Source organism: Tenrec ecaudatus, chromosome 12, assembly GCF_050624435.1.
Source record: "Tenrec ecaudatus isolate mTenEca1 chromosome 12, mTenEca1.hap1, whole genome shotgun sequence".
NCBI classification, from domain to species: Eukaryota; Metazoa; Chordata; class Mammalia; order Afrosoricida; family Tenrecidae; genus Tenrec; species Tenrec ecaudatus.
Window position 1 is genome coordinate 33,869,313 of NC_134541.1, and position 13,473 is coordinate 33,882,785.

At 53.5% G+C, this 13,473-nt stretch overlaps 1 protein-coding gene across 1 annotated transcript in view; it reads left to right on the forward strand.

The window, feature by feature from the left end:
* The window catches only part of EBF4 (EBF family member 4), a 69,662-nt gene that overhangs the window by 13,349 nt on the left and 42,840 nt on the right, over positions 1–13,473 (forward strand). Inside the window, exons 3-7 of the mRNA XM_075563903.1 lie at positions 4,667–4,823; positions 5,015–5,078; positions 5,250–5,305; positions 7,317–7,390; positions 8,465–8,533. Of these exons, the coding sequence (XP_075420018.1) occupies positions 4,667–4,823; positions 5,015–5,078; positions 5,250–5,305; positions 7,317–7,390; positions 8,465–8,533 (420 nt within the window). The remainder of the gene's footprint in view (positions 1–4,666; positions 4,824–5,014; positions 5,079–5,249; positions 5,306–7,316; positions 7,391–8,464; positions 8,534–13,473) is intronic.

A 13,473-nucleotide genomic window follows, 5' to 3' on the forward strand; every position in this document is an offset into this window, starting at 1 on the left:
CCCATCTCCTCTCCTAAACCCCTCTGTGAGGGGATCTCCAGTGGTCGACATTTGGACCTCAGGTCTCCACACTGCACTTCCCCCTTCATTCACTATGGTATATATATATATATATATATACATATATACATATATACATACATATATATATTCTTTTTTTTTTTTTTGCATGATGCCTTATACCTGGTCCCTTTGGCACCTTGTGATCGCACCAGCTGGTGTGCTTCTTCCATGTGGGCCTTTTCTCATTTTACCTTGATTTTTTCACCCCCAAGTTGCACACTTGTGTAGTTGGAGACCTCCTCAAACCATGGACACCTCCCCACCCTGGTGTGTCCAGTAGGGGACCTGCCCCTTCTGCAGCCCTCCCCGGGCCTGCTGGCATGGGGCTGTTATTAATATGGTTCTGGTGAGGCTGTCTTTGGAATTAGATACCACTTGTTGCTCTGATCACCTCCAGCCTGGGTTCCCTTTCCTCTGTGAACCACAGTGGGTGAGGCAGGATGGCACTCCCAGGTCTGTGGGCAGAGAAGGTAGAGGCTCAGGGACATGGAACTGAGCCAGGCCCAGCTCTGGGGTAGAACACAGGCATGAGAAGCAGGGGAGCCCCTCTGCACCCCTTCGGCCAGAAGCAGTGGCCACTAGACCCCGGGGATAGTTCATCTCTTCCCCTGGTCCCTGCACTCATTCCCCAGGAATCCCCTCCTGGGAAGAGAAGGAAAGGGAGGATAAAGGGAGCTTGGCCTGGGCTTAGCCAAACTCCTCAAGTCTGGTCCTGAATCCCCAGGAGACAGCAGGAGCTGGCCAGCAGCCGGCTCAGGGACTGTCTGATTTTTGCCAAGGAGGCCGGATGAGAAAGTAAGCTCAGTGGGGCACAGACCAGGCCCATTGACTTACTCTTGACTAGTGTGGAAGTTGGTGGCATCGTGGTTACGCATTGGGCTGTTAACCGCGAGATCAGCAGTTCAAAACCACCAGCTAGCTGCTCCGTGAGAGAAAGACAGGGCTTTCTGCTCTAGTGAAGAGTGACCATCTGGGACACCCACAGGGGCCATTCTATTCTGTCCTATAGGGTCACTGTAAGTCGGAATCAACTCAGTGGCAGTGAGTTTGCATTTTTGAGAATGTGGAACTTAACAGGCACCCTGGAGGTATGTAGGGAGCTACACAATGATCATCTCTAGGTCAGCAGTTCGAATCCACCAGCCATTCTTTGGGAGGAATGGGAGGCTGTCTGCTCCCATAAAGATTTAGGCTTAGAAACCCCAGGGCGCAGTTCTACTGACCCCACATGGTCCCATGACTCAACTCGATGACAGTGGGCATTTGGGATGGGGCCTGAGGGCGGGTGGGGATCTGGGCAGAAAAACTCTGGTGAGTGGTCTAGGAGGGTCCCTTAGTTTTCAGCAGCCCCTCCTTCCCTGACCATTTCCCTTCTCTATCCCTCTCTCATTCCTGGGGAGGCTCCTTTCCTGAGGTAGCTGACAAAGGGCTGCAGAGCTAGGGTTTCTCCTCAAGCCCCCTGCTGTTCTGCTTCTCTCCCCTTAGGTGGTCCTGAAAGCCCACTCAGGTGAAGTTCAAGTTAAGCAGTCCTGGAGGCAGGAGGGAGGAGCCCAGGGCTGATGCCTCATTAACATGTTCATCAACAGTAATCAGGGGCCTGCTGGGAATGAAAGCCCTCGCTGGGCTTCCCTGGCACTGGCAAAGGGGAGTGGGGGTGGAACTGGTCAAGGTAGACTTGAAAGACCTGTAGCCCAAGGAGAAAGAAGAGGAAGGAGGAGGTCGAAGGGGGAGACCGAGAGAGGGCCCTGGAGGAAGCGGTGTCCTGACTGGTTACTTCACTCTGCTTAATGGTTGGAGGTGTGAGCCAGTCAGAGGCACTTCGGAAGAAAGGCCTGGAAGTCTGTTTCTGAGGGGGCAAAATCAGCCATTGGAAACCAATGGTGCAGGATTCTACACTGGTCCACGTTCCCCACGATGTGGACTTCCAGCAACTGCTTGAGGAGGAAGAGGAAGTGTTGGTTGCCCCCACCTGCCCTGTTTCCCTCTCACCCTGCCGGTCTCCCTCCCTCCCTCCCTCCCTCCCTCCTTACCCATGCTCTGACTCCTAAAGCACCACTTCCCATGGACCCGCCCTCGGGACTCCAAAGCAAGCTTTTAGGGAGTGGAACAAGGTTCCCTGTATGACTTATGTGTTCCTTGTAATCTCTATGAGCAAACGCATAAGCACCTCCAGCCCATTACATCCCAGATCTTAGGGCTCAGCGTGAAGCCATGCGAGAGAGTGTGTTGATCTAAAGGGAAAAAGAAAAACATCAAATAGTAATGTGTGTCCCAGAAGCTGTCTCAGAGGCATGTCCGTGATGGGAACCTGGGAAAGCTGGTGCAAAGAGCAGTCCTGCCCTCCTCTTCCTCCCTGTGGTACTCCAGCAGCCGGCTACCCCTGGCCCCTGGCTGTGTTTTCTAAGCCCAGCCAGACTCGGACTGGCATCAGAAGTTTCTCTTGGCCTTGGTGTTTCCCAAACAGCGTCCTTCACCTACAGTGTTCTGGGGTCTTAAATTAGTCATCGGTCACTGCCAAGGTTACCCCAGAAAGTAGCAGCTGAGAACAATAGCTCCTGAACATCTCACACAGTTGCTTAGAGTCAGACAGCAGCTTGTCTGTGTGGTCTGGCCCAGGGCTGCACGCACACAGGACTGGAGTCCATGACTTCTAGGGCTGCAGTCATCTCATCACTTGACTGGGGGAGGGGTGGGGGGCGGATCTGCTTCCCCGATGACTCACTAATAGACTGGCAGGCGCGTTGATGCCGGCTGCTGGCAGGAGGCCTCTGTTCTCTCTGTGAGAACCTTTTCCATTGGACTGCTTGGGCTTCTTACCACAGGGCAGCTAGCTTCCTCCAGAACAAGTAATTGGAGAGAGAGAGAGACGACGACGACAAGACAGCGACCACAATGCCTATGGACACCATGCTACATTCTCCTGGCCACACAGACCAATCCAGACGCAGTATGGGAAGAGACTAGACAGTGGCCTGGACACTAGGGAGGGTCATTGAGAGCCATTTTGGAGGCTGGCGACCCAGTAGGGGAATGCCTACTAGAGCCGGGTCCAACTGGGTCTAGTTCTAGAGAGCGGCCAGGGCCCCGAATCTACTACCCATGTGAGCTGCGTTTCTGAACCGTCGCAGCCACAGCTGCCTGTCCTAGAGGAAGCACTGAAACCACCAGGGAGACGAGACACAGTTTGGAAGACTTCGGCTCAGAGAGGAAAGTCCCACAGAAGCCATGTCCCGCCTTTTGTGCCCCTGCGTGGTCGGGGACAGACGTCTTCGTGGTCCAGTGACACCAAGTCCTCTGTGTATGGTGTTTGTTCTACCCCTTTGTCCCCTCCGCCTCGGGAAAGCTCCTCAAGACCCAGAGGGGAGGCTGCCGTTGCCAGGAAGTCTCCCTTCCCCCCTTCTTTGCTTCTATAGCTTTAAAATATAGCAATAGCATTTGGGGGAACTCCTACCACTGGGTCTTGTGCGACAGCCAGCTCTTATCTGCCTTATGTCCTTCTAGGCATCTGACATCAGCCCCTTACCCCCACCTCCTTCTGCCCCCTGCCTCCATTGCTTAATCTATCACTGGAGTCCAGGAACCATTGTAGAACAGGGCCTTGCGACCTCTCCCTCACCTGCCTTCGCCCTGCATGTCCTTCTGGGGATGGTTTCTGAGGAGCCAGGAGAAATCTCTTGGCAAGGCACACTGGTTCTCTGGCTCAAGGGAAATAAAGGTTGTCTTCCCTTAAGCCTTGAGGCAGGTCCCACCACCTGGGGAGGACTTTCCCCAGCCCCAGTCATAGCCCAAGGTCCAGGCCAGACACGCTAGTGACCCTCAGCCAGTTTGAAAGTCTCTGAGAGATGTTTGCAGAAGGGAACTTACAAGACACGCTAATGGAGTGGCTTGGAGATGCTGGTTTGGGTGTCTAGGTGAAGGAGCTCAGGTGATGTTGTGGGGCACATGCTGCGCTGCTAACCAGAAGGTCAGTGGTTTGAATTTGCCAGCTGCTCCATGGGAGACAGTTGAGGTTTTCTACTCCTGTAAAGATTTACAGAAACCCACTGGAGGCAAGTCTACTCTGTCCTACAGGCTCGCCATGAACGGGGATTGACTTGAAGGCAGTGCCTTTGGAGTTTGAGAGCTTGGTGGACATCGTTATGTCCTCTGCCACCCCACAGGCTGGTGGAAACTCAGCCTCCCCCGGGGCACGATGGGGTGCTGGTTTCAGCACCTTCTAGCTGCCCCCTTGGTGCCCTGAGTGGACGTGCCTGGACTTCTGGTCAACAAGAAATGGGAAGTGAACAGATAAATTGCTTCGTCCTTTGGGTTTGGGATTTGGAGATCAGCCTCTCCAAACAGGGCGCCCAGGAGGAAGTCCTGGCAGCAGGGCTGGCAAGGAGGCCTCCCTGGCAGTCACCGATGATGGCTGCTCCTGTTCCCCAGGGGAGCAGGTGGAGGGGGATCCCGGTCCTGGGACACCTCTGGCTGGAGCTGAGTTCACAAAGGGCCCGTTTGGGTTGGTTCCTTGCCCAAGTCAGGCCAGGCCGCCCCCTGGCCAGAGGGTGGGGTCTTCCAGAGCAGAGGAGGGTGGTTTCCCAGCTCCTTTCCTTCCCCCCTGCAGTGGTGTGGGCCTGGCACGAGCACATTTCGAGAAGCAGCCCCCCTCCAACCTCAGGAAATCCAACTTCTTCCACTTTGTGTTGGCCGTGTACGACCGGCAGGGGCAGCCCGTGGAGGTGGAGCGCACAGCCTTCATCGACTTCGTGGAGAAGGACCGAGTGAGAAGCTCGTGGGTCGGCTGGCACGGGCACCGGGTGGGGCGGCAGGGCTGCAAAGACTTGGGAGCAGGGAAGGACAGACGGGGGTAGCTACATAGATGGGTGCAGAAGGTAGGAGTGTGTGGGGGGAGATGAGGGTGGGGGAGGGATCCCTGGGAATGTCCGAGCACCTTCCCACCTTGTTTCTGCAGGAGCATGGAGCCGAGAAGACCAACAACGGGATCCACTACCGCCTGCGGCTGGTGTACAATAACGGTGAGTGGGGCTGGCCCTACGTGGGATGCCTGGGCACCTGGTGTGGTGTATAATGTCCCCAGGTTTGGGGTGGAGGGGGTCCTTGGGCACCAGGTGGGGAGGGTATGGGCCAGCCTTCAGATGTCATGAATCTTCCCAACCTAATGAGCCCTCCCCGCCTTCCCCAACCAGGACTTCGGACAGAACAGGACCTCTATGTGCGCCTCATCGACTCCATGTCCAAGCAGGTGAGGCCTCCTGGGGCATTCAGGCCCATCGCACCCACCCTCTGCTGGGACCCCGGTCTCCAAGAATGGGGTAGCACCCTGGGCTGAGTGCTCGTTCTGCGTTCTTCCCCCAGCCTCCACCCTCATCAGTCTAGCCCAGTCTCCGTGCCTGCCCCAGGGCACAGGAAGAGGGGCACGCTCCCTGGAGCCTCATCCAAGATGGGGATTCGGGTGCTCCTGGTTTGTTGGGGAGCTCTCAGGAAGAAGGGAGGGAGGGAAGCAGGACAGGACGTCGAGGAGAAGAAAAGAGTCTAAGCAAGGTGTGGGCTCTACCAGGACCCCAGAGAAGGAGTGATACCAGGGCCACCAGGCCCTCCCTTCACTTGGGGCCAGGCAGCCTCTGTTGGGGTCCACTCCTAAGGCATCCCTAGGGCAGGGTGTGCCTCCAGGACCTTTCAGGTAAGGCAGCTCTCAGCCGTGGAGAGTTTTCAGAGAAAGCTCTGAGCAGTCACACTAACTGCAGCCGAGGGGTGAGTGCCCTGATTCTGCTCAGGGCTCTGAGTGGGGGCCCAAGAGCTCTCTTACTGCAGACCCACCGCACCTGGCTGTGGCCTGTGGAAGGAGGCCCAGGCTGGCGCTGGGGAAGAGGAGCCAAGCGTTCTGGGAGAGTCTGAGCGACCGTCTTAGAGGTCGCTGCCTCCTAACTCTCCTTTCCCTTGCCAGCATTTGTGGAGCCTGCAGTATGCCAGGCGCAGCCTGGGGAGTTCTGGGGACTCAGAACCCCAGTCAGACCTAATGGAGTCTATGGAGGCAGGGCCTCTGTCTCAGGGTTTTTCAGGGAAGTTGCAGCCCCTGGTGAGGTGAGGAGGGGGGATGCTGACCTTCAGTCGGTCCTGGCATGAGAGGCCTCCCCCCCCACCCCCCGCCCCAGGCCTCCACCCAACCTCCGAGAAAGGAAAAAAAGGTTTGTTTTAAGGAGGGCTGTGGTCTCCAGGTCAGTGGGAGGGAAGGGCAGTTCTAGGGAGAAAATGACTGTTGCTAGTTGCCCCTGGTGGCGTAGTGGTGATGCGTTGGGCTGTGACCTGCAAGGTCTGCAGTTTGAAGCCACCAACCAACAAGGCTTCTACTCTCATGAAGAAGGTGTCTCGGAGGCCCACAGGGCAGTTCTCCCTGTCCTGTCTTGTCCTGTAGGGTCGCATTGACCCATGGCAGTGAGTGGGTGTTCGAGTCAGTTCTGGTCCTTGAGTCAGTTCTGACTCTGGGCGACCCCTGCCTTCAGGGAAGGACTGCGCCGGGCTCCGCAGGCTTTTTAAAGCCGAGACTTCTCGGAAGCAAACCTCCAGGTCTGCCTTCTGCATCATCTCTGGGCAGGTTTGGACCCCTGGCCTTTTGGCTTGTAGTTGAGCACTTGTTTGTGCCTCCCCCCCAGAGATGCTCACAAATAGAGAAAGGCTCCGAGGCGCCCCCTGGGGGGTGATTATCAACTGGGAAGCTAGAGCTGCAGTTTGGGAAGCTCACTCCTTTCTTCAGGGCTGCTGAGAGTAGAGGCTGGGAGCCCAGGAGGAAGACCCAGCAGCCCCAGGGGAAGCAGCTGGCCTGGGCTGAGCGACACGAGGAAAGCAGTGCCCCCCTCCCGGGGGGGGGGGTGGTACTGATTAACTGCCAGCATGGGTCAAAAGGGGCCACGTTTATGAATAGCAGGCAGAGGGCCCCTGGAGGGCCTGGAAACAGCCTGCAGACCCCAAGGACGTTGGGGTGCGGGGAGGAGCACGGTGGAGGTGGTGAGATAGGAGGGTGTCTACCCCACCTTCACCTCAGTCCTGTGACCCGGGGACAGCAGAGCTGACCTCACCCACAGCTACCTGCAGGCGCACAGCTGGGAGCCATTCTTGCCCACAGCAGCGGTCCTGGTTTAAGTCCTGCACTTTTACTTTGCCCTCGTGGGTCCCCAGCGCGAGTGGGAGGGATGATCTTCCCCGGGGAGGGGGACCGGGCCTCCCCTCCAGCCCCTGCTCTGCCCGCCCCCCCACAGGCCATCATCTATGAGGGGCAGGACAAGAACCCCGAGATGTGTCGAGTGCTGCTGACCCATGAGATTATGTGCAGGTGTGATGCGCGCGCTGGGTCACGGGTCTGCCGGGCACGGAGGGAGGGATCTCCTTGCCATTGGGCCACCAGGTTGCCAAGGGCTCCCACCAAGCCCTGTCCCAACCCCTATTGGGCAAGAGCCTCCGCTTCAGCTCCCTGGGGAAACCTGGTGCGGGAGGGCACAAGCGAAGGCTGAACCCCTGAGTACCTCTCAGGCTGAGGCCTGGGTCCTTGAGGCCCCATTAGCCCGGCCTGTTTATGTGGCTCTTCCAAGTGTTGTTGTGAGAGAGGGTCCCTGCTGATACTGCTAAGCTTCACTAATAAAACTCTGGGGAGGGGCTCCCCGGGGAGGTGGGGGCAGGGCTTGGGCCAGGGACCTGGGGAGGCCACTGGGATTTGCTCAGAAGCAGGAGGAAGGAAGCTGCTGCCTCCCAAGTGAGCTGCAGCTCTAGGAGAAGGTGGGCGGCTCTTAGGGGACATAGCTCTTGTCCTCCTCACCTGTCACCCCAGGGCTTTGCCTTTGGAGGCAGGGCCTCCCCCAAGGTCGAGATCAGGGTCTTAGAGGCGGTTCCTTGTGAAGAAAGTCTGGCTGGGATGACAGCTACCCTTCTGGAGGGAAGGGCATGTAGGGGAGGCTGAGGTGCTGGGCACCTGGTATTTATTGATCTGGGTGCTCCTTATGTGGGTGGGGTCCCCCGTTGTGAAAATTCATCCAGCGCACTGCTTACAATCTGAGCACTCTGCTATGTGCAGATGACGCCGCCGTACTGAGGGAGAACAGAGAGAGGCCCTGGAGGGACCTGCAGTCTGCCCCCTCCCGGACCCTCCGAGACCAGCAGGCCTTCTCTGTTTCCAGGACAACCTGTATTCCCGGGGCTGGGCTCTTCAGGGCCCCAGGAGGGACCCTCACAGTCTTCTTCCCCTTAGCCCTGGGATTCAGTCCCCTGAGACAGGAAGGACATCAGCATCCTCACCCTGGGGCTGTCCTGTCTTGGTGAAGGGCTCACCCCTACACACACACACACACACACACACCACCATCATCATCATCTCTTCACTTCTTCTTTGCCTCCTCCCTCCTCCTTCCTTCAGCCGGTGCTGTGACCGAAAGAGCTGTGGCAACCGGAACGAGACCCCCTCCGACCCGGTCATTATTGACAGGTACAGCCAGGGGAGGGGCTGGGGAGCTGCAGGCCAGGGAGGGCTGGTTCAGTGACAGTGGCTCCAGGGAGGAGCTGAACTGCCCACCCCCACCGAGGCCCCTTGTTGGGGGGCGCAGGGTCCTGGACAGAAGCTATCAGCATCAGGAGCAAGCAGCCACAAGGAATGCCCCTGCTAGCAAATTCTCTGCCTACCTGGGTTTAGGAGCTGCCATCCCTGATGTAGGAATCCCAGGAGGGAAGTGGGTAGAGGAGGCCACTGAAGGGGCAGGGGTAGACATGGGGGGAGGGGGGCTGGCAGGAGGGTGGACTGGGTGGGGGTGAGAGGTGAGCTGTTACACTGCAAGAGGCTGGAGGGGTTGGTGTGGGCAAGTCCGGGAAAGCTGGCCTCTGGTTCTGACTATCCGCTCTCCACTCTTGGACGTGACTTCTCTGAATGCCCTTCATCTGAAAAGCGGGGAAACAGTTGGCAGGTCTCAGTCACAGGCCTGTCAAGGTGATTCACATGAAAACACCTTCTCCTCCAACCAGAATTTTAAAAAAAACAAACACATTTCCTTTTGAATAGGAAATTCATATAATCTCAAACCCAGGCCTACTGTTGTGTGGGGTCACTAGGACAGAGCAGGAGCTGCTCCAATTGGTTTTCCGAGGTTGTACGTCTTTATGGAAGCTGACCATCACCTCCTCCTCCTTTTGGTTAGCAGCTGGGCACTTGACCCCCGGTGACCCTGGAAAGTCACATACAAAGTCCAACCTTCCCAAGGCGCCGTGACACAGAGGAGTATGTCGGGAAATGCTCCCCTCTGTGATTGTATGCTGTCCACGTGCTTTAACACCAACAGCAGCCGACCCAGCCCGCTGTTGTGAGGTCAGTTGCTACTCAGCGAGGCCCCTTGTGTCACCGAGTGGAAGGGCCCCATAGGGCTTTCTTGGTTGTAATCTTAACAGAAATGGTCATCAGGTCTTTGTTTCTGAGGACCTGGACTACGGAAAGCAGTCATGTACAAGCCATTTGTGTCAGCTAAGGACCATCTACAAAATAGTCAACCTTGCTTTTTTTTTTTTTTTGGTGGGGGCATGGAGGGTGGTAACCATGTATCTTAGAAATAAATCTATATCAGAATACAAGCTACTGTATTATTGCCCCTTTAGTAGGTAAGACACTGTGGAAAGCAGGGAACAGGAAGAGAGTGTATGCGGATGAATCCCTTATTCTCATATACTAAGAAGCCCGGCAGGCTGGGGTTCTGGGGTGCAGGGAGGCCTTCACCCTTGTGCGTTGTAGAGAAGTCCCAATCACATTCTCATCATTAATATTGTTCCCCGCTATTTCCTCCCATAATGGTGCTACTTGAAGATGACCGCTTACAAGCACGGGGCTGCCTGCTGTGCAGCGGCAGCTTTAACCTTTGGAGCAGACATGGGCTATTGCTCTCCAGCCTCTGAAGACGGCCACGCCCCCTTCCCTGCCCCTGGCACTGATGCTAAGTTACCCCTCCAATGCGCTCAGGGACCTCTCTGGTGAGGGTACAGCCCACTTTGTTGCGAATGTGGTTACCTGTAACTAGGGGGGCTTGCATGCCCCTGGAGTGTATATACTATAGCCTTGGTTGGAAGTGTATTCTCTCTCTGCGAGGACCTGGCTCCTGCAGTCATGGCACTCCCAGAGGTGAGCCCTTGCATGCCTTGTCTGATGTCTCAATGACACAACCACCCGTTGGACCTATTTGATTGTGGGGCTGGTACCCCTCAAGACACTTGGTTAAAAGATTTTAGAAGTTTAAAGAGATTTACAACAAAAAGCAAAAAAACAAAACAAAACCCAAAAAAGCCTTCCACCTCTGTCTTCCATCCACCAATTCCCCTGCAATAAGCAGCCATTGTTGCCCATTTTCTTTCTGAGATCGTTTGTGCATATACATGCATTATTTATGCATTTCTTACCTTTATTTTTGTAAAACTAGTTGCTTGCCAAACACCCTTTCCACGCCTTTCTTTTTTCACCAAACAATATATGAGAGGGCTCCCAAAGTTTGTGGGAAATTCCATTCCCTTTTGGTCTTGCGTCCTGTGAACTTCTGAAACTCCCTTGTGCACCTGGGAGCGCATTTCTGCATGTTCTATGGATAGACTATAATTTCTCCCAAGCGTCTCCTGTTGATGGATGGGCTGGTTTGCATTCTTTCTCAGGGGTAAGCAGGGCTGCGATGAATGACTCTGTGTGTTATTTCACACACGCGTGAATTTATCTCCTGGAAGTAGAAGAGCTGGGTAGGAGGATATGTGCTATTTTAGGCTCCGTTCGCTGGAGGTACCGGAATCCGGGAAAGAAGTAAATAAATAAAAAGACCCATTTCAAGGCAAGGCCCACACAGCTGTGGAAGCTCTGAGGTCCTAACCCCCCGGGCAAGCAGCAGGTTGGAGACTTCCCCTGACTTGTGCAGTTGCAGGGTCTGATGAATCCAAAATTTCTCCAGTTAGAGATGAAGCCATTGGCTCCCATGGCCAGTACCAGGGGTCAGAGGATGATGAGTTAGATGCAGGATCAAAACAGATCATCTATATGAAAAAAGGCTTCAAAGAGTTGGTGGGGAGTTGCTGACAGCAAGGGCTCAAGTAGAAAGCAAACCTTTTGAGAATGATGATGGCAACTAGTGTACAAATATGCTTGACCACACAATGGATGGATGAATGGATTGTGATAAGAGTTGTACGAGTCCCTAATAAAATGATTAAAAATAAAAGCCAGTTGGTGGGAAAATGCCCTGATCCTGTCATCCCTGATTTCCACACACATTTTGAAGCCCTCTTGTATATTAGATGAAGACCACACCACTGAGGACACAGGTCAGATCACAGAGCAGAGCATAACCATGCTATGGAAGAGCAGCCTGTCCAGTGTCTGCCAAACCACGGAGACTGACGCCTGGCCAAGTTCACCCAGCACCTTAACCATCCTGTGCACAATTGTGATGTTGACAGTTGTCTTAGTATCTAGCGCTGATAACAAATCCCACAACTGGGTGGTCTTAAGACACAGAAACCAGTTCTCTTGGGAAGTCTGAAGGTTCTCATTCCATCAGCTCTAGGGTAGGACTGTCTTGTGTCTTTTGGTGTCTGTGGACCTGGGCCTTCCTTGGAAAGCTCCATGCGTCTTGGCATCAACCTCCTTGAGTCTAGGAGGTTCTCAGTGCAGGGGCCTTGTGTCCTCAGGACTTCATTCTTGGGGGATGCAGGCCCCACCCCAGGGGAGCTCCCTTCATTGAATAAGGATTGTGACCTGAACCAAAGTGTGATATCCCACCTTAATCCTCTCCTCCCCCACCCCATTAATCCTTTTTAGGACTGATTGGTTTGTCCCACCTAATCTCATGGGGATGATTCTTCCATCATTACATCACTGCCAGATTTTACATCACTGAGAATCATAACCCAGCCAAATCGACACATGTTTTGGGTAACACAATTCAGTCCAGGACACCAACCTTTGGCCCTGCCATTCTATTCTGCATTATTAACGTCTGGGTATACCTTTATTATTACTTTCTTCTTCCATTTGGCTTATTTGCTCTTTATCTCTGACTTCTTAAGTTTTAACCCTTCTTGACTTATATCATTTAAAGTATACTTGCATTTCTATAAAGTATTCTCTTATATTTTCATATCTCATATTGTTATTACCAATCCATTTCAAGTACCAGAGTTCCTGTTAGTATCTCTCCTTGAACATATTTAGAAATATGTTAGAACTAAAGCAAAAGCTATTTAGAAATGTGCTTTCCTTGCCTTTTAAAAAATAGCTTAATACTGTTGCTTTGTTTTCCTCTGTCTAGTTTTCGTGCATGTTAGTGACTCCACAGGTCTGTCTGAATAGGACAGGCTGGATGAACTATCTGGATGAAAAACAATGGGACCGACAGTTCCGGGGGGACTTGGGGTGGGGGGGTAGAGGGGGTAAGGAAGTGGTGTTAACAAACCCAGGGACAAGGGAAAACATGGGACCCCAAATGGTAGAGAAGGGGGAGTGGCAGGCATGGTGGGAAATGATCAAGGGTAAGGTTGCTTAGAGAAGAGGTATACTCTAGCCCAGGTGGCGATGAAACATGGTAGTAGGGCAGGAGGAAAGTCAAGGGAGATGGAGGAAAGAGCTAGGAGTCAAAGGGCATTCATGGAGGTCTAGACAAAGACATGTACATGCAAATATATATATAGGAGGATGGGGAAATAGATCTATGTGTCTATATTTATAGGTCAAGTATTAAGGTGGCGGAAGGACCTTGGGCCTCTACTCAAACACTCCCTCAATGCATGAATACCTTCTTTTATTAAATTGGAACTCTATGATGCTCACTCTCCCGACACAATGGCTGGAGCCAAAGTGTGTGAACAAGTAAATGTGGTGAAGAAAGCTGATGGTGCCCGGCTATCAAAAGAGATAGTGACTGGGGTCTTAAAGGCTTGAAGATAAACAAGCGGCCATCTAGCTCAGAAGCAACAAAGTCCACATGGAAGAACACACCAGCCTGAGTGAGCGAGTGGTCCCAAAGGGATCAGTTACCAGGCATCAAAGAACAAAAAATCATATCATTGACTGCACACCTCCATGATAGGATCGCTGAAGACAAATGGGTGCATAAGCAAATGTGGTGAAGAAAGCTGATGGTGCCCGGCTATCAAAAGAGATAGTGTCTGGGGTCTTAAAGGCTTGAAGGTGAACAAGCGGCCATCAAGCTCAGAAGCAAAAAAGCCCACATGGAAGAAGCACACCGGCCAGTGCGATCATGAGGTGCCAAGGGACCAGGTATAAGGCATCATGCAAAAAAAAAAAACAAACAACGATATAAGTGTGTGTATGTATGTGTATATATGTGTATATGTATATATGTATGTGTATATGTGTATATATATATATACCATATTAAATAAAGGGGGAAGTGC